The sequence below is a fragment of the Strongylocentrotus purpuratus genome, unplaced genomic scaffold (assembly GCF_000002235.5).
Source record: "Strongylocentrotus purpuratus isolate Spur 01 unplaced genomic scaffold, Spur_5.0 spur5_scaffold_3, whole genome shotgun sequence".
Classification (NCBI taxonomy): Eukaryota; Metazoa; Echinodermata; class Echinoidea; order Camarodonta; family Strongylocentrotidae; genus Strongylocentrotus; species Strongylocentrotus purpuratus.
The window spans coordinates 8,080,443-8,100,523 of NW_022145609.1; the positions used below are offsets into that span (position 1 = coordinate 8,080,443).

The following is a 20,081-nucleotide window of genomic DNA, read 5'->3' on the forward strand; positions in this document are numbered from 1 at the left end:
TCCCTCCTTTTCTAATATTCCTCTCTTCCTTCATTCCTTCCTTTCCTTTTTTTATTTGTCCTTTATACTTTTCTATTATCTTTTGTTGTCTTCTACTATTTCTCCCCGTCTATGTCTCTCTCTACAGTTATTTAGGATCTCTTAAGTCTTATGGGGGGGGGGGGGGCGTCTCGGCCTCCTGAATTCATTTTAATGTTCGTTTCTTTTTAGGTACCTTTTTCCAGTTTCGGAATTATGGACCCTATTTCATTTTCGGATTATGAACCCTATTGCATTTTTCGGAAATACGAACCTTCCGACAACCACCACCCCCCCCCCCCCCAGGAACGATAACCCCCGTGGGCTTTAACATCCGAGGACAAATATCCCCCCCCCCCCCCCCCCCCCCCCCCGGAACGAATATCCACGGAGGAGAATTAGCTCCCCTAGGACAAATATGCCCCAAGGACGCCCCCCCCCCCCCCCCCCCCCCCCCGTTCATTGAAGGGGAAGTCCACCCTGATGATAATTTGCATTTTTTTCGGGGGGGGGGGGGGTGAAAATCAGAGGGGGTAATTTTCCGAGGGGGAGGGGATAATTGCCTTGGCCGGGGGTGTTCGTCCTATAACCCTTTTATTCATATCAAGTCTCCTCTTCCTCCCATGTAGATTTCCTCTCCCACGAATCCTTTATTCTTATCCAGTTTCTGATTCTTCCCATCTATTTCCTTGTATACTTTATTCCTTTACAGTCGCCTCTTCGTTCCATATATTTCCTATCTCTGATATCATTTAATCTTTAATATCTACATGTATTTCCCTTCCTTTTATCCTTTATTCTTTGATTCGTCATCTGAAGACATCACCCTTCATGGATGTTTACAAGTCCCGTCAAACCATAGACGTACGTCTATGGTCAAACATTGATTGATTAACAAGTAAATGACACGAGGTCACTGTCCTCCACACCTCTACCTAACCCCGTCTTTCTACTTCCCTCTCTGCCCTCTCCTCCTCTCTCTCTCTCTCTCTATCTCTCTCTCCCTCCTGCACGTGATTACATTTCCCAGACATGTTTTGACAGTTCTTATCTAAGAAATATGACACGCCCCAGCCAGCTGAAACTGAAAGGGCTTGCATAGTCTGCCAATTCAGACTCCATACCATAAATGACAACTGAAAACGAGCAAATAATTATTTGCTTTTAAAAAATAAAGTTGCAAATTATTATTTAGCCAATGAGAAGAGTTAACTTTTCATCTGAAAATTACCATTTAGAGATAGAACGAGATTGTACGAATCGTTGTTGTAGTGGTTTTAAAAATGGAATTATTGTGTCCGAAACTAGACTTAGCTTTTATACCATCGGTGGTTCCAACAACGTGTGTAAGGGAATTAATCTTTCGGATAACAATGGATGTCCCTGGGATAACTTTCATCTGATTTTCGGATTTATAGTTAAACATGGATATTTTAAAAGTGGGACACGTCATAGAATCAGGTAAGTATGCAATCATTGATCAATCTGTAGCTAAACAAATTGCAGCTGCGTGATTATGCTTAGTTAAGTCGTTTGTATTTTCAAACCAGAATGAGCAAAGCGATGTGGGAATACTTTATAACTCGTGTCCTATGTAGTTATCAAACTTGCGTGCCTCGCGTATCGATGAATGAATTGACCTACATTCATCCCTTTGTTTCATTGTGTTTGGTTACTAGGTTACACGCTGGGGTAGTTTAAGTTTATCAGACCATTATAATGTTCAATGTATTTTTGGCTGCTTTTACCTCTTGAAATAAAGGCTCTTCGTTATTCAAATATTCAACAATTGTTCTGAAATAATGATGGTATGGTGAAATCCTACCCAAACTCGTTTATTCTCATTATCGATGAACATTTTTTCCAGCTAATTACAAACGATGCCTAGTTGGCTAACAACCATCATGTGCAGTACGTGCGAACTTGTGGAATCAAGTCAGTCAATCGGCAATTTCCATTCATTACAGATCAAAAAATTGAAATCCCCATACATCTCTCACTCACATTAACACACACATTTTTATTTATGTTTTGAGGATAGACTAAACATACAAGAATCTCGTGTTCTACGAGACTGCGGACTCCCAAATGTGGTACATTACCGCGGGACATTATGGTAGGTGGGAGTACCGCGGTAACCAGTTGGGTGGCGGTACTCAATAAATTACCGTGGTAATTTGCTCCCACGCGGTACACGGCGGTACGGTGTCTACTTTATTTCGAGCAATACTGTAGGCGCCGCTTTTCCGGTGACGGCGACGGCGACGGCGACGGCGACGGCGACGGCGTCAACATCAAAAACTTAACCTAAGGTTAAGTTTTTGAATTTTTGGTATAATTTTTAAAGTATAAGTTCTTAGTCAATTAAACTTTGACTATAGGGTAATCAAGTATCCCCAATCATGTGAGTAGAATTTCAGATCACAAAGTCAAGGTCAAAGGTCATTTCAGGTCAACAGACTTGGACTATGTTGTAGCATCATCATCGAAAACTTAACCTAAGGTTAAGTTTTTGAATTTTTGATATAATTTTGAAAGTATAAGTTCTTAGTCAATGAAACTTGGACTATAGGGTTATCAAGTCTCCCCAATCATGTGAGTAGAATTTCAGGTCACTAAGTTAAGGTCAAAAGCCATTTAAGGTAAAAAAACTTAGACTTTGTTGTGGCATCAACATTAAGATTTTCAAAATGCTTCTTCTTCGTTATTTTTCAACTGATTTTGATTCTGATTGTTTCATATGATAGGGCTAGGAGGGAATTTAAAATTTCTACACAGAATCGTGAAATTCATTATCTATGCTAATTTATGCAAATTTATTCGAAATCACAAAAAAGGCTTCTTCTCCTTCATTTCTCGACCGATTTTGATTTGGTTTGCTTTATATCGTAGAGCTAACTTTGGTACACTAAACATCTACACAGAATTTTGAAATTGTTCTCCATTAATTAATTATGGTAATTTATGCAAATTTATTCCAAAAATAACAAAAATTGCTTCTTTTCCCTCATTTCTTGACCGATTTTGCCTTATCTGGTAGAGCTAAATTTGGAACAATAAACTTCTACACAGAATTGTGAGATTTTGCTCCATTGATTATTTATGGTACTTTATGCAAATGAAATGAAATTATGTCCCTTCCAGGGCATCAAATTTCTATTTTTTGACCAGTTCAAAAGTGTACCACATAAAATTTACGATATTTGTTGTTGTGAGATGCGGATGAGCGCTACGTCATTGACGTTCTGGTTTATCATATTGAATTGCGTTATGCAGGCGAGACCGCCGAGAGCGTTTCCCTTGTTCTTGTTTTAATCAGAATACTTTTAGTAGAGCTGTACTGGGTGGATCGTGTCAATGATCACATTTGGTTGGTAATCCCCTTAAGCACTGTCTTTATTCTCATAGAAGCTCAATTCAGGTCACGCACGAAACCAAGGAGAAGGGGCATGAAGCTCCAGGCTAGCAAAAACAATTTTGTGGCCTTTTCAAAACACAGATGTGTGAACCCTATTTACAGGGAGGTTGTCTGTATTCCTCATTTCTGCCTTGTGATTCGAAGCCATATGATCATTGTTTATGTCTCTTTCTCTGTCTAATTAAAAAAATATATATTATCTTTTGAATAGGGGGCCGAGGTGCTGAATCAGGAGGAGGACGAGGAGGAGGAGGATTCGGCGGCAGACGTGAGGCCTCTTCTTTTTTATCCTATCTTTCCTTCACTTTCAAATGCGTTCTTTCATGCATTGCATTCCATAATTGATGCTCATGTAGTCATATGATTATCTTGATCATATCAACTCATTTGTGTATAGTCATCCTATCTACAATCATTTATTTATTTCTATTGAGCTTTAGAAATGCAATATCTGTTCATCCAAAATCTTTAAAACAGGGACATAATGGATTATATCTTTGAAATCGCTGTGCTACATTCATTTTTGCATAGTAGTAGTGTAGAATACTGCCATTATTTGTTTTTCTTTCATATTATTTCTTTTCTCTGCATATTTTCAAAATTTATTAGATGGTAATGAGGTTATCTGTGAACTCCTTTTTGGCTTTGTGTGTACATTTATCCCAGTCTGTCTTTAATGTATTACAGTTTATAGTTTGCATCCTTATATTTCCTCTCCTCACCCTTTATCCCCCATGCCTCTTCTCTCTCTTGTTCACCCTATCTTGTTATGTTGCAATGCAATATTATATATAGGTGAGGGTGGTGGTGGTGGTGGTGGGGGTGCATGTTACAAGTGCCAAGAAGAAGGGCACATGGCCAGAGATTGCCCCAATGGAGATTCCTCAGGTTTGTTTCCCCTCATACAATGTAGGTGGGGGATTCCCCACTTCATCCATTGTGGGAATCCCCAGTCTTTCCATACACGTAAATGGTACTTCATATTCGTTGCTGAATGCTACATACTCCAAAGCTTGATTTCTGTAACTTCTGTGTGCAAGTGGTATTGTGTTTACTTGTGTATTAGAGATATGCCTGATTAGTCCTCTGTGAATAGCGCCATGTTATGGCAAAGGTTTGCTTTTCTGCGCAAAATAGTATGAACATGTTTTCTTGTGCTAAATTGATTTAGAAATTCCTTAAAATAGACACTTACTGAAGCATCTTTCATGTAGCTATTTACACAAACCATCTATTTCTGCACAAGCCTCTAAACACCTCAAAATCTCATAAGATAATGTTTGTAAACCCTTATTCGCCTTAGTGAATATCCAAACTGTGCTATATTTGAATAATGATAAAAGGATAGAATATATCTCTTATCAATCTACACAAAATTCAGTTGTATACCCTTTCATTTTATCAATCCAAGAAATCTTGCATTGATATGTGTAGATATGGTAAGATAAATGTTTGTTTACAAATTGCTTTTATCAGGAGGAGGACGTGGAGGTGGAGATAGATCCTGTTATAACTGCGGTGAAACAGGTCACATGTCAAGAGAATGTCCCACAAAGGACTCGTCAGGTTAGTATGAATTCTAAGTACCTCATAAGAGAGGCTCGTTTGAAAAAAAATGAACTTGCCATTCACTCACTTACATGCTTTGGCACATAGAGCTTGTTCATTCGAAATTCAATCTTTCAGGGAAAGATTTCCCTTGAAGTCCTTAGTTTAAAAAAATTTCCCCCTATTTTTTGGTAGGTAGAATGAAGTAACGAGATTAATCTGATTCTCATGTTAATGCCCATATGAAGAATTTGCTATCTTTATATGACTGTATAAGAAAGGCTGAGGGTGAGGGATAATGTTAACATTATTTACATCAATTAAATTTCTTTATACTGCCCCTTTGACCATATTCTTGTAATGTATTTGATTTGTTGATCTGTGCGCCAAGAGTGCCATTATGTTGGCAGAGTTGTGCGCAATATAAATGTAGAATTATTATTATTATTATTTGTTACTGACAACATATTACTTATTTGTCTGGTACACAGGAGGAGGACGTGGTGGTGGTGGTGGCGATAGAAGTTGCTACAATTGCGGCGAGACCGGACACATGTCACGAGAGTGTCCAACAAAAGACTCTTCGGGTGAGTATCATTTCTATTTTGAATTAACTGGGCAAGTAACAGAATTCATAGCTGTTCCAGTTGTTGTAGGACGATTTAAAAACTTGTCATTTCTCTGTTTTATTGTGAGTTTATGTAATCCTAAGTTTTGATATTAATAGGGAAACCTGTATATATATAGACCATTCAAGGGAGACAAGAAAAGAAAAAAATTACACTGAATGTTCAAAACAATTTTGGTAGAAAATGTTTACTGGCTGAGTAATGAGCATAGCATAGAAAGATTAGGAAATCAATGTTAGTAGCCCCGACACCATTTGTGTAGTCCCATATACATCTGTCTGTGTACAGTGCTTGTTACTTTACCAAGACTGGGCCAAATTTATTATGAGTTTGATGACTCCAGAACTTTGCGGTACACACCAATACTTACATGCTACATGATCAACATTTTCTGATCCACTCCACACCTGTTCTTTCACAATATAATCGGATGACCAGAACTCACCCTTATCTTTAGTCTGATGAACTTTGATTTCGTACGAGACTTATCTTTATGATTTTAGAAAAATTCCTTGCTTGAATTTGTGCTTAAGAAGTTGACCTTGCAGTGAATAAGTTGTTACATTAGGTACATGTACATGTACATATCGTCGGTGGGGTGACAAAACCTTGTATCTCAATTTTTTGAGATTTTGATTTTTGTGCATAATTGTGTACCTAATGGCCTACGACACCACCTGATAAATCCATGGAACGCCTCCTGTCTCGGTTTTTTCACAAATTCCACACAAAGGACGGTGTCACAGCACTAAATCTGTTGAGACAGGAAATGTTTTTTCGCTCTCCTGAAAATTCATGATTTTTGAGAAACGAGGTTTTGTCACCCCACCGACGATATATAACAATAAATAAATGTAACATTTATAAGAAAAATTGAATGATTAACTCACATGTAACTCAATTGCCCACTATATGCACATGCACCACTTGTGACTTCTCTCCAGTAATGTGAAAGCTGTCACATCTTGCAACCGAACCCAAGCCCAGGCCATTGTCCAGCATGCACTCGAGCCATTGCAAGAGAGGCCAGAGTGCACATCGAACAAAAGCCCGCCCAAAATCCATGCCCAGCCACAGGAGGCAACTATCTCAAATTACTACAATAATAATAATAATATTTAAAGTCCACTCTAAATTTTATTAAGTTAAACTGAAATTCTTTTTGCCCAATTGATTGTGAGCCCGGCAGCCACTGAGCAGCGCAAATTGACGTTGCTCTATCCCTTATTGTTGAACGCCAAACAAGGTAGCATCAACTCCCGTCTTTTAACGTCTTTTGGTATGACGCGGCCGGGGTTCGAACACACGACCTCCCAGTTGTGAGGCGGGCGCTCTACTGACTGAGCTAACAAACCGGTACCATTTCTCATGTGAAACAACCCTCCTTCCATTGGTACCAGTGTCTATGCCCATGTCTGGGTCACTTTCAGGAAATGGGTTACTGTTCATGTGTCATTCATTCTGTAACAGGTGGAGGAGGTGGAGGTGGTGGAAAGTGCTTTAGATGTCAAGAAGAAGGCCACTTTGCCAAGGAATGCCCCAATCCAGATACAAGAAGTAAGTTTAGATCGCATACCCATCTCTTGTTTGATGTATTTAGGTATAGGTTAGAGACTTTCTTTTTGTGAGAAATTAAGTTTTTGGATTCATTCGATATTCTGTATACTTTGTATGGATTTTGTTGACCTATTTCTTCACAGGCCGCCTGTTCGGTTCACCAGTATCTAAGAAATTAATGTCATAACTTGTTAACTCGTTTGTATGTTCTTTTTTTTAAAATACTTATATTGAAAGTGCTAAACGAATGATACAAGCAGAATTACTAATTATTATTCAACATGTAAACTGAAAAAAAATTATTTTTTTCAAGGGCAAAAATGATGATTATGATGATGGCAAATAGTGATGTCCAGGTCTAATTTTTTGTCTGACATTTTGTTTTTGTCTCTGTATTTCTATAGATGAAGGCGAAGGTGGTGAAGGTGAGCTTCCTTTTTTTTATGGCTTTCTAAAGAATTATGATTAATTATGTTTTAGAATAAATATTTGTACAATATTTGAGTAATAATGATAATAGTAGTATTTTTGGTATAGTGCTCCCCCATCCCAATATAGCTTCCTGAGTGAGCTGCCAAAGAGATTACCCAACCAAGTACCAAGTATCTGTCGCACTTGACACTCCCGCCTCACTGTTATTATTAGCGTGGCTGCTATTACGGTGCTGAGCATTTTGAGGAGTTAATTTCTGCCAGTTACCCATTTACCCCACCTAAGTGGAATGTGGCAAATGTAGCTTAATGTCTTGCCGAATGACGTTGGTGGGGTGACAGCTTCAATCCAAATACCTTGTGCTTCCTACTCCAGGGGCTTATCCACTACACCACGACACCTCCAGCAATATGATACATAAAAGCATAATTGACTAATGGTATTATCTATGGTTGTGTTTAATTCCAGCCAAGCCGCCAGCATCCACCTACGTTCCTCCCGACCCATCCGAGGAAGAATCACAGATCTACATAAGCACTGAACAAGGAATCAACTTCAACAAGTATGATGATATACCCGTAGAAGTCAGTGGTGAGTATTAATGATACACAATTTTTAGCAAGATGCTCAGATTCCCGTAAGTTTCATGACGCGAAATGATCAAGCACAATGGATACACCGCTAAATTTACAAGAGTTTCTTATCATGAAAATGGCTGTCCGCAACAAGTTGTGAAAGATTAATGTTGCATGTCTTTTTAGAAAAATATGCCGTGGCGAAATAGAATGGCATAGGCATAGTGCCATTCACTCTATACCTTATAACACACAAATACGACGGTGAGGATCAAAACTATTTTATGTGTGAATGAATGGCAACCGGGGGCTCTTTGTTGCGCAGTGGGTCACCGGTTGCCTGTCATTAACGCATGGTTTTGAATCATTTTTTTTTGGCATTCTGGATATACCTGAGGCTGTATATTTGATGTATGAACTGAAGTAGCTTGCACATCTTTTCTTGTGTTACATGAATCCTTCATTCATTCTGTCTTTGCTTCATACAGGTCGAGACAGGCCCAAAAATATACGAGCTTTTGAGGAGGCCGAGCTAGATGAGACAGTGTTGTCCAATGTGCGTAAGGCTCACTACGCTAAGCCAACACCTGTGCAGAAGTATGGTATGCCCATCATTTCTTGTGGACGTGATCTGATGGCCTGTGCACAAACAGGATCAGGAAAGACGGTAAGTTTGGGAGGAATTTGTTGTCATTTGACCTCAAGTGCTGTAGGGAAGCAAGCAACTGAGCACATGTTTGATCATGAGAATACCTTTGTCAGTAGGAGAATCCTAACATAGAGTTTTTAAGTGACCACACTGTATTAGAAGCAATGCTTTGAATATTAACCATGGGGCAATCGTTTCCAGAGTATGGGTATCCTAAAACCCGATTTTATGGCTCTGTGTACATGTATAACAGATTTGAGCCTTATTATTGTAAACCTCATGTTTTATTTGTGTGACTATTCATGACACGTTTAAAACCATTCTTTTTTATTTGTGATCAGGCGGCATTCCTCCTACCCATCATCACCAACATGATCACCCACGGAGGCTGCATCAGCACCTTCAACGTGATCCAGGAACCTCTGGCCCTCATTGTCTCGCCAACCCGCGAGCTGGCCATCCAGATCTACAACGAGGCACGCAAGTTCTGCCGCGGCACCACCATACGACCTGTGGTGGTGTACGGAGGCACCAGCGTCAGTCATCAGATGAGAGAGTGTCAGAAGGGATGCTCCATCCTGGTGGCCACGCCCGGACGTATGCATGACTTCGTAACCAGAGGATATGTAAGTGAATCTGACTTAACTTGGATCTCCTGATTCATAGAACCAGGTGTTCAGGTCTTAATTCTGAACAAAGTACTATAGTTCCATAACAAATTGAAGTAAAAATTATATTGAATTTAATCATGAAACAAAACAAAGTTAATTCCATGATGACATGATATTAGTCCTTCAAAGCCTCTTTGTTTGAATTCAGAGAAGCCAATTACTGTTCTTCATCTGACAATCTAACAGAGGCAGATCAAAAATCTCTTCATTAGACTGAATAGGGATTCTCAGTTCTCTATTCAGGTCGAAGTTTTGAGACATGAGCTAAATTCTCCCCCATATGACAGAATCTACTAGGACTTCTTGCAGGGTTCCCAGCTATCTTCGCAATCAGGAAATCCTTGAAATCATTTAGAAATTATTTACCTTTCTTTGCCACCTGAGAATGGTCAGGGACCTTTTCGTGGGGAAAACAAATCATTGAAATCAGGAAGAAAAAAAGTAACAGGAAATTGCAGCAGTCGTCAAACAAAGTTAAGTACTTATATTTTTCTTGTGTACAAACAGGACATACACTAGACAATTGACCATCATGGCTTTTTAGTGTAAAAGCACTATTTTTAGGATCCTTGTATTTGATCCCCAGCAGGGGAAAATATGGAATTTTGTTTTCTTGAAATGCTGGGAACCCTGTTTAAATGCAAATCAGAAAATATGTGGATTTACTTATTATTTAGATTATGAATTGTAATATAGAGCAATTACGTTGTATGCATGATACCCTCATTAAACATTTCCATTATCTGTTAGCCACCATGACTTCAACTCTGTGTTCTTCTCCAATCTAGATCGGCCTAGGCAAGCTGAAGTTCCTGATCCTTGACGAAGCCGACCGTATGTTGGACATGGGTTTCGGTCCTGATATCCAGAGACTGATCGAGCACCCTCACATGCCTGCCAAGGGTGATCGTCAGACCCTGATGTTCAGTGCGACCTTCCCCAACGAGGTCCAGGAGAAGGCAGGGGAGTACCTCAACGACTATCTCTTCCTGACGGTAGGGAGGGTAGGAGGAGCTGCCTCTGACATCGAGCAGAGGGTGTTCTCGGTCGGGCAGTTCGACAAGCGAGATAAGCTAATGGAGATCCTGAGGGATCAGAAAGGTTTGTTTGGTTTTATTTCTGCGTTCAAAAAGATACAAGTTCAAAGATACAAATTCAAATTCAAACGAGGGAAAGATTAGATGGGTGTCAGGGGCTTGAGAAGATGTGTCATGTTAGGACTCTTGTTCCAGGGATGCCAATTTTCAGGCAAAGGCCTGAATTCAGGCCCTGGCAATTTGTTTTCAGGCCATAGTTTAGGCTTTTTTGTATACAAATATTCCAGGTGATTTTCAGGCCCTCAGATCAATTCTATAACTAGCATCCCTGTAGTTCACATTGATGCCCATTCATCAAAGGGATGTCATGTATCAGGACCCTGTTTTATAAAACCTGTTGTCAATAAAAAATGATAATATTCTATGACATAGTAGCTCCCAGCCAATCAGAGGCCCACATTTCAGTAGCTTATAACAGTTATTGAAACTTTTCATTGATAACAAGTTTTATGAAACAGGGCTAGCTATGGATATCATTGCCTTTCAGAACTGTACATGCTGGCTAGTGAGGGATCCTTGCCGTAATGTCTCCTTGTTCTACTAAAAGGAGTTATAGTTCAAAATATCAGAAAGCTATGAAAAGTCATAAAGAGAAATCAATTTTAAATAGTTTGGTTGAAAGAGGACAGTGGTGACGAGGTGTCCAGATCTAGCTTAGAAACAAGAAAACTATGATTGATTTATGTGTATGTTAGGAGGAGGGGGGGGGGGGGGGGGAGGGACTATGAATGACGTGCTTTCAAGTAATAGTTATGTCAAAATATTTGCTTTCATTGGTCAAATGAAACTGACCAAAGGTATTGGATACCATTTTTCTTGATCGCTTTCGTGGTACAAGTGTTCATTCTGTTTCTTTCTTTTGATTCTTTTTCATTTTCAGATGATGACCGTACTCTGGTGTTTGTTTCGACAAAGAGGAATGCTGATTTCTTGGCCTCTCTTCTCAGTCAATCTGAATTCCCCACCACCAGCATCCATGGGTAAACCATCACTTTCTTCAAGTTTACATCAATCTCAATATTGGTTTAAAGACCCACTGTACTACTTGTAGCTACTTGCTCCCTCTATATATCAAACAATGCCTAAGCGGTGCCTGTTGGTCCCCCATGATCATCTTTTTCTTATGTTAACTGAGAGCTGATTTGATGAGATAACCACCTGTCCAGTGACCTTGCAGTGGGGTCTAATACCTCCTGTAAACTAGTACAGATGAGCTTCAAGTTTTGTTGAAGGCACTTTTTTTTTCTCCATGATGACATGATATTAGTCTATTTAAGTACCAAGTTTGTACAGAATTATGGTAATCTTTTGATATAAAGAAGGTGACATTTGGCTCTCCATAATTCTGTACTAATCTCATCTGCTCAGTTACGGCTAGAGAGATTCAGTTTTCTCCAAGCATATAAGGAGTTAAGTGCTTACTTTTAGAGGGTCAATAATTTCTCTTGTGGATATATTTGTTTCTTCTGCTGCAATTAATGGACTAACAAGGAATTGACATGGGTGATGTTAGAATCAAGCCTCTTTGTTTGAATTCAGAGAAGCCGACTACTGTTCTTCATCTGACAATCTAAAAGAGGCAGATCAAAAATCTCTTCTTTAGACTGAATAGGGATTCTCAGTTTTCTATTCAGGTCGAAGTTTTGAGACATGAGCTAGGTTCTCCCCCACATGACAGAGTCTTCTATGACTTCTTGCACGGTTCCCAGCTATCCTCGAAAATTATTTACCTTTTTTTGCCAGACAGAGAAAGGTCAGAATTTTTTTTTTTTTTTTTTTGGGGGGGGGGGGGATCATAAAAATTGGGAAGAAAAAACCCCAGGAAATTTCAGCAGTCCTCCAAAGAAATTAGGTACTTACATTTGTCTCGGTCGATCTGAATTCCCCACCAGTAGTGTTTTGAGCTCTGGCTTTTCATGGGTCAATGGTCTTCTGCTTTTTCATAGTATCTTTCTTACAGATTTGTTAATTTAATGTTGCAAGAATTTGCAGTTTACCACAAGTCCGAAGGAGATCAAATTAAGAAGAACAACTTTTTATTTGTTTAAATTTTTTTGTCAACCAGTGACCGTCAGCAGCAGGAGCGTGAAGAAGCCCTGCGTGACTTCAAGACCGGCAAGGCACCAATCCTCGTTGCCACGTCTGTAGCCGCCAGAGGTCTGGACATCCCAGGGGTCAAGCACGTGGTCAACTACGACCTTCCAAGCGACATCGACGAGTACGTGCATCGCATCGGGCGTACCGGACGTGTTGGAAACCTTGGACGATCAACTAGCTTCTATGATGCAGAAAAGGATGCTAACATCGCGAGAGCTCTCATTAAAATCTTGGCTGATGTAAGTCTTTTTAAAGAACACCAATCACCTACTCAACAAGTCGTTATTAAGTAATATGCTGAGGGTGTATTCAAACTGCCATGTCTCTTTTGATAATACTATTTAAAGCTCTTATCTTGAATGCAGTATATCCACGTAAAACCCCTCAGATCAAGAGTAAATCATATTTTGATAACTGGTACACATTCAAGAAGACACTTGGATAAAACTAATATGCTTAGATAATCAGAGTCATTGGGTCTTCATATAATAGAGCGCAACATGTAGAATTATTTCATATATTTATGTTCCATCATAAATCAATAAATTTGATATGAGAGATTGAGTGCTATACTCCACATAAGGAGACAGCTCAGGTGAACATATGTTCTTACAAGTATATTACATGTTTATTAATAATGTCTATACTACACAGTACAAGCCACATTTTATTCTCTTTTCATTCATGTCTGTGATAACGAACTTTGTATGAGCCGAGTTTTGCGACTTTCCTTCTAAATGCTTCATAGGGAGGAAAGAAACATTATCCTACCTTGACTTTTTAAACAGTATTCAACAATGCCAAATACAGTCAAACACAAAACACAAAAAGTGGTTTTTGTAGACGGGTTACTTTAGTATATGTTTCAATGAGAATCCATTTTCAATGGAAACAAAAAATGCGGTTTTTGTAGAAAGGTGGTCACTAAAGCAGGTTTGACTGTACATTTCAATGGAAGTAAATCAAAATTGATTGATGGAATTGTTCATGTAATTGATGTATAATGTTTGTATTGATGATGTAGGCACAGCAGGAAGTACCAGAGTTCTTAGAGGAGGCTGCTGATTCGGCCATTGGAACGTACCATGGCAACGCTGGAGGAAGCTTTGGAGGCAGGGACACCAGGAAGGTATGTATGCCCTGCGGCAGTTCTGGGCCCCATTTCACAAAACTTGTCTCCGGTGACAAATGACAGTTTTTGTTATAAGCTACTGAAATCCTTGCTTCTGATTGGTTATCAGCTGATTTGTCATTGAAACAAGGCTTGTACGGGTCAGGGAATTTAAAAATATTTTTTCCAGAAGCAAAAAGTCAGGGCTTTTGAAAAAAAGCTTTGTGAAATGGGTCCCTGTTAGACCTTTCTTCATACCTGTTTAAAAATGAATGGAATTGTGTTGCCCCACTGGAAGATAGGGAGAAGAAGTATGGACGAGGAGGGGAGGAGAAGAAGTATGGACGAGGAGGGGGAGGAGAAGAGGTAGGGAGAGGGGAGAAGGACAAGGAGAAAGAGAAGGACAAGGAGGGGAGGAGAAGAAGGAGGAAGACTTCAATACCTGTCCCAAAAATGGAATTGCATTGCATGACTGGAAGGGAGGGAAAAGAAGGAGGAGGAAGATGGAGAAAGGGGAAGGGATGTAGTCATAACCTGTTCTTGCAGGTTACACCTTCTTATTGACAATTATTCTAATCCATATCGTGGAGAAATTGCCGCTAGGTATTTCTTTTTTCTGGGGTCCCCGCACCAGGTTTGAAGTCAACATGTGTTACGTACTTGCAAGAATCCTTCTGTCACCGAAACGTAGGAGGGGTATTTTCCCTGTGACCTACAGCAGACAGGCACTAAAAACATATTGAACTAGAGAATGGGTACAATCATCCAAAGCCCTTGAAAAATATCCTGTAGTGGGAATGATTTTGATAGGTAAGAAAGAAATTAAAATTTGCATCGGCTCAAATCTGTACTCATGGATACATGTTAATGGATGTTTGTGAGATGTCACAGAATCACAAAGTGTCCATGTTGTGTAAGTCACAGTGTTTACATGATAGTAATCTCATTTTCATCTCTTTGCCTTCAGTTCGGTGGTCGAGGAGGAGGAAGGGGAGGAGGAAGTGGCGGTGGTGGTGGAGACGAGTGGGGATCTGGAGGAGGAGGCGGTGGCGGCGGCGGCGGCGGCGGAGGAGGAGCTGCTGATGATGAATCATGGGATTAGGTTGCCATTGCAATCAAAGCAAGCTTCCACCCGTATGATATCTGCACTTTCCTGGAGAAGAAACACAAATGAGATTCGTCTTTGAGAAGGACATCGATCCATAAACATTTGAATCAATGAAGAAAAATTCATTTGCACATCTCCAGCGGAAGACGGCAGTGAGAAATCAAAGTATGAAGAAAGAGGAAGGAGTTGAGCTTTTGTTGAGAATATTGTTCAAGAATATTCCATCAGACCTTTCTATATATATTACGAATACATGAATCAACCTTCTTGTAAATGGTTTGTGCTTTCATGATGTATTAGTGCCTCAGCACTGCGAGTTAAGTGATTATCATTTCATTGTTGACAGTTTTGTCATGTTCACCGCAGTTTTGTTTTGTGTGAGCACTCTTGTTTTGGAAGTGATAAAGGAAATATTCCAGCTTTGATGCTTTTGTTTTAAAAGAGGTTAATGTTGTAACATTATAGAGCAGTTGTCTGAAAAAAGCGTAGGTTGGAATGAGACACAATGTACAGATTTAAGCATTTAACCTGCTATGATTGGCAGAAAATGACATATCTTAGTAGATAAATGCATGGAACAAAATGAAGAAAAAAAATTCTTCTTTCATAATCGTTAAAATTGGCAAAAGTCGTTGCTAGCAACTGCAGTAGTAAGAAGTAGAATCTACTTGATATTTAGACAAACGTTCTAAAAAGAAAGAGAAGCTGTCTCTGATCGGTATTAATTGCATTTCTTAACTCTTTAGAGTAGGCATGCCACATCCGATAATGCATACTTTATATCTTTCTTCTGATTACTAGAATGTAAGCCTAGATAGTCATTCCTGACCTACATATTCATTTTATTTCATGACATGAGGTTAGTTTCATAATTTGTTTGATAAGTATCATCTTTGATCTACTCTAACAATTCCATTAGAATAGATTTAATCATATATCATCAAGTATAATCTTTTCCTATCCATTTACTTTTTATGCTTTTAAATCATGTTCAACTATTTTTTTATACGTAGCTAGGTTCAAATCAATACTGTTTCTATTTTAATGTTCTTATTGTTAAGTTGTTTGTTTGTTGCCATTATGTGGTATTTTGAGCTGACAATCCGTCAGCGATAGTTATACAAACGGATAGAACCAAAGGAGGGAAAATTTCCTTGAATGTTATGCAGAGAAGTTATGCAAGATGGCCGGAATACGGGCCGATAAAAAGGGGTGGAAAAAGAAAGATGGAATAAGCGATGACTAAAAGCGGAAGCGGTAGAGAAAAAACGCCCAAAACACCACGACAGTATTAACATCAAATCCGTCCAAACCTAGAAAGTATGATAGTGCTACTTTGGTAGCCAGAATGGGTATCCTCACATGTCTTGGTTGGAGAGCATCTTGGTGATGTTCTCCTACCTTTGGAATAAGCAGTTCCTGTGTAGCCCCTGTTCATTTCGAAAGGGGCAAGGAAGGAACTTGGGTGACATGTTGCAAAGACACATTCCCTAGATGTGTAAGAAGGGACACAGTAGCTTTGTCACGCCTCTGCACCTGTTTACTACATAGTCGTGCTGAGAGCTAGAAGGGCATTAACTCTGTTGAAGTCTGCAAGTTAACGCCCTTCTGCCACTCAGGAAATGTCTTCATGTGAGGTGCACATCAAATACTTTCTTAGGTTGCCCAGTGTCCAGTAGTTCTACTCGAACGTACTGGAGCAACAAGAAATGCCAAAGCCTTGTCTTCTTCAGTGCTAGTTCCTCTGGAATCTACAGTGTGTGTGTTCATCAAAGACTTTATTGTACCTTGCCAAATGTGTTTCTCTTTGTGTGCCATCGGCTGATAGTGTTAAGCAGAATCAGTAATGTCCTCTTCTCCACTCGGGAATGGTTTGGTTTCTGGGAGTGTGTTTGATATCGGGTTCTTCGGCTGTATTTGGAGCCCTGTGTAAGCCATAGGACAGGTCTATGGAAGATCGTGCATCGTTAGAGTTGTTTTTGGAGGCCGTGTTTGTGTCGACACCAAGACTTCTTATTCATCATAATCCAGTCTGAAATAAAGTTTTGTTACTTAGAGTGTAAGTGAGTAACACAACTTGATTCTAGTTTGGGTTGGTTACAGACTTGTTCAAGTAGCAACTACTTGGAAGTATGGTTGGTACCATGAGAGCTTTCATGTTCCTTTAATTGTGAGATAATCGAGGGCCATTATGCCATTCTTGGCAAAGCTTTTCTTGGCGTATAATGGATACAGTTTAAGTACAACTCATTCCGTATTTGTAATTTTCTCAGGGTGTCAAGCATTGATTTTTTTTTTTGTACATATACAACAAACCAAAGTATTCATTATGCAATAGTTTCACGTCGGCAAGGTTTTTGTTGGGAATCCAGCAGTCTCGGTACAATTGCTAAGTCCTGGGACCCTGTCTTATGTTAAGGGGTATTTTGATTGGTCTCTAAATGTAGACCAAGAAGTTCGGCTCTTTATCTATGGGACAGTCTGCACCCCAGATGCGGGCTTTCAATTAATCCGTCCCTGTTCTTTCACATTGTTTTTGTTTTGTTTGTACTTCCACTTACCCTTTAGGGGTTTTGTGGATACTGAATGTTTGTTTACCATGGTAGGCCAAGAGAGAATTGGGACCTTGTGGATTTGTTCCTTTTTACAGGGTCCTCGCCATTACCAAAGAAAATGTTGTGTTATCTTGTTATTTTAACATTACTTGCCTTTATGGGATTTTAGGCTGAAATTAGTCATTCCATTTGTTGTTTTCCTTACCAAGTGCCAAATTTATATATTTTTTAAAAACAAAGTTAATGTAAACTATGCACAGACTTATTTTGTATGCGTCTGCTCCTCACATCTTTTAGAAAGGAGATTCAAGGATGTTTTATAATGACAGCATCTCCATTCTCCAGGTAGTTGGGGGTTTAATAATTCTTTGCCTTGGTAGCATCTAAAATGAAAGGCTTTGAAAAAGGGAAGGGTATTCTCCACCTTTTCTAAATCGAATGGAATATATTTATAGAGTTCTTAAAATTGATCTTTGAGTTTCCATTTAGTTTTTGCAATGCTGTTTATACAGTGATTCTGAATGGATTGCTCTGTCATTTGAAAACAACTGAACAAATTATAATCAAAAGTTCAACATACTAATTAGGCATGACATAGGTGTGTGCCCCAGAATTGAAGACCATTGTTTAATGTAGCCTTTGGTTTGGAAGATTTGATGTATAACATGACCCTTGGTTGAAGGTGCATGTTATCCATTAGATCAATCTCCACTTAAACCTTTCAAGGTCTCGGCCCCAACATCGGAACACTGCAGGGGATTGTAGAGAAGAAGTGTGTTTTGACATTTTAGAGGAGTATCGAGATGTGTCCAGCATGTGCTTTTCGAATAAAAATCGAATACACGATAGTAGGCCTTGTTGAATGGCTCCATTAAGTTTGGTTTCGCTGATGGGTGCTGAAATTTCAGTTCATTCTCTAAACTCTAGATGACATGATTCTTGGATGCATGTCTTCTGATTTGGGGAATATTGCAGGAAATAATGCCTTTCAAAGAACAGGATCTTCGTAGAATGGCTAGTGTGTTTTGTTACCGATGGGAGTTGTTCATCCTTGGTTGTTGTCTTGGTCTTCCTGAACCTTCCCACATCCATTTAATCATGGACAGACTTGAAAGTCGCTTTGTCGGAGGATCACTCAGGCTGATGATGTGTGGCAGGTAGGCATGACTTCACTCAGGAAGTATGTTTACATTTCGGAAGGGTGAGCTAAAGGTTGAGATGAAACGAAGCAGTCACTTGACCTGTCAAGAAGACGGGTCTGTGACGAGGAAGCATTAGTATTAAAAGGCGGCATACATCGGACGGTCCTGTGTTTACCCTTGGACTCCTTCATACTCCTTGTCTAACCAATGGAAAGTGGGTATGGAGGGGTAGAGGTTTTAGTGGTGGAAATTCTTCCAGTTAATACGGTATGGAAGAATTCAAATAGATGGGCAAGAAGTACTAGAATCCTGTGGTGATGGATTTTCCATCTGAACCGTGTGTGAATTATGCGTCCTTAATGGACATGCGTGAAAGTTGTGCATTCAAGTTGAAGCACTCTGGTTACCTAAGATTGGTCGTGGAGAAGGATGATTTTGGTAGGAAATGAAAAGTGATGTTTGCTAGTAAAGTCTGCTCACGAGATAGTCATTTATTCTTTACCTTAGTGTGTATTAGTTGATCACCTATCCATTCCATTTTCCCCGATTTTATCCCGATTTTCCCCTTATATTCTCTATTCTTAAACGTGTTGAGTTGTCAAAAGTTTTGACAGAAAATAAATAAAATTTTGCATCACAGAAATTGCATTATGATTTTCTATGCCATTGTAAGTACATGTATGCCATTTGAACAGGCTTTGAAGTGTGAAAGAGGGAGGGCGAGGGAATGAGAGAGCGGGAGAGAGAAAGAGGAGGAGAAGAAGAAGAGAGACGGAGAGAATGCTGTGAAGGCTATTTTTGTTTTTAATTGACATGGTTGTGAAAAAAAGTAGAATTGTTGGTCTGAATAATTTTGTTCGGACACGTAAGCGTTAAAGGGGTCACCTTGCTAGTCATAAGGACTGCTATTCTTAACGTGTAACTTAAAATGCAAAGGGGGGTCACTATTCATAGGACTGTTCATCACAACGTGAGTTGAGGGTCGCTATTTATAATTCACATGGAGGGTCATTACTCATAAGAACAGCTATTCACAATACGAAATGAGGGTTGCTATCCATAACCATTAAGAAGGGGCGCTATATATAATTTACATTGGGGGTCACTGCTCATAAGGACCCCTATACATAATACGAAATGAGGGTCGCTATTCAAAATGCGTGTAATACGTATACGTATAATACTTCTCCTATTATGAATAACTACCCTCTTCTCGTATTATGAATAGGGTCCGATTTTGTAATATGAATAGTGTCCCTCGTCTTCGATTATGAACAGCGACCCTCTTCTTCGATTATGAATAGCGGTCCTTACGAATAACGGTCAATACAAATAGCGAGCGGACCCCAGCGTTATACACCCCGAAATATTGAAGAGAAATGAAATAATCATCTTTGTACCGGGTTTTCAGTACTTATACAATCAAAGATAATCACAGGAGCTTTTTTCAAAACTCATAAAATTGCCTTCGGCC

The 20,081-nt window shown here is 39.4% G+C and overlaps 1 protein-coding gene across 2 annotated transcripts in view; it reads left to right on the forward strand.

The window, feature by feature from the left end:
• Positions 1–19,246, forward strand: part of vasa (protein) — a 33,342-nt gene extending 14,096 nt beyond the window's left edge. The window contains 14 exon segments of one of the 2 annotated variants that reach the window (NM_001146193.1): positions 3,648–3,704; positions 4,232–4,324; positions 4,913–5,002; positions 5,476–5,571; positions 7,084–7,170; positions 7,575–7,595; positions 8,071–8,193; positions 8,666–8,844; positions 9,168–9,452; positions 10,286–10,598; positions 11,475–11,574; positions 12,660–12,930; positions 13,716–13,820; positions 14,770–14,904. In NM_001146193.1, the coding sequence (NP_001139665.1) occupies positions 3,648–3,704; positions 4,232–4,324; positions 4,913–5,002; positions 5,476–5,571; positions 7,084–7,170; positions 7,575–7,595; positions 8,071–8,193; positions 8,666–8,844; positions 9,168–9,452; positions 10,286–10,598; positions 11,475–11,574; positions 12,660–12,930; positions 13,716–13,820; positions 14,770–14,904 (1,955 nt within the window). 2 annotated transcript variants of the gene reach the window in all.
• Positions 19,247–20,081: the final 835 nt, after the last annotated feature.